Genomic DNA, 1,129 nt, shown 5'->3' with positions numbered 1-1,129 from the left:
ATGTCATTAAATAAATCCAAAAGTTATCACTGGTAACTATCGTTGACTTTTAACTATAAACTAAATAAAATAGGTGTGATGACTGAACGTATGATTAGGCCTTAACTTTTTTGGTCACAGTACGTAAAATTTTTATGCTAAAAACATCTAAAAGAAAGAAAAGGCACAACATGAGAATGATGTTGGCTCACATTGTTAAAAATAAAAAGCACTTCGCTTGGTTTTTGTATGAAGCATCTTTTCAAATATTATTTATTTTTTTCCCCTATCGTCTGCCTGAAAGTAGGAGAAATGTACGATCTTACAGAACTTTGTCAATTAATTTTGTTAGCAAAGGCAAAACTTCTATTTGTGGAACAAATCTTGTGAATGAATTTAGAAAACCGTTATGACACAGCAAATGTTTGGAAAGTCAGACCTATCCTTTATTTTTTTTAATCATATATTTCAGGTGAGCAGTGGCATAAAAGTAGAAACCTGTTGTCTACTTTATTCAGACTCTTTGTAAACAAATTTAAATTTTCCAGCCAAGACGTTATCAGCCAATGGTTTGCTATGCAGAAATAAAGCCCTCCACAGTGATCTTTCTTCTCTGGTCTCCCTCCCTCTGTTATGGGCACACAACAGAAACTAAAAGAACAATTTCCAAAAACTGACCAAAGGAGAAAAACAAAGCAACAAGATGACAGAGGAGCCAAAGAAACAAAGCAGCATCACACAGGAACGTGTTGAAAATAAAAAGTGGTAATAAATTACACCTGGACCCAGACTAAAGTGATAAAACAGACGTTTTCATATCTAGACGATGAGGGTTCATGTAAACCAACACATGAGAACAAGTTCAAAGGTTTGCAGACTGGTAGAAACCGCTGGGCAGGGTGTTGGGGTTGGGGGGAGTAAAACAGAGGAGATTACGTACATCGCTCCCCTTCTCGCCCTCGCCGTGTGTGAGTCTGCTGGCCTTGCCGTTGCGACTCCGTTGGTTGTGATCCCCGTTGTGCCTCGCAGCAGGATTGTGTTGAGCTGGTGACGGCGACGTGCCCGACGCCCTCTGTCCGTCTGCCTTGTGCTTGGATTTTAGTCTGCAAGGAGGGAAGGCGTACGTTTACTGGAAGTGTACAACTATATA

At 39.7% G+C, this 1,129-nt stretch overlaps 1 protein-coding gene across 1 annotated transcript in view; it reads right to left on the bottom strand.

The window, feature by feature from the left end:
* srrm3 (serine/arginine repetitive matrix 3) overlaps positions 1-1,129 on the bottom strand; it is a 114,009-nt gene that overhangs the window by 22,111 nt on the left and 90,769 nt on the right. Inside the window, exon 9 of the mRNA XM_037687714.1 lies at positions 920-1,082. Within this exon, the coding sequence (XP_037543642.1) occupies positions 920-1,082 (163 nt within the window). The remainder of the gene's footprint in view (positions 1-919; positions 1,083-1,129) is intronic.

This window comes from Nematolebias whitei, chromosome 14 (assembly GCF_014905685.2).
Source record: "Nematolebias whitei isolate Nwh7 chromosome 14, NemWhi1, whole genome shotgun sequence".
NCBI lineage: Eukaryota > Metazoa > Chordata > Actinopteri > Cyprinodontiformes > Rivulidae > Nematolebias > Nematolebias whitei.
The sequence above is the reverse complement of the archived record's forward strand: the minus strand, read 5'-3'. Positions and strand labels throughout refer to the sequence as shown.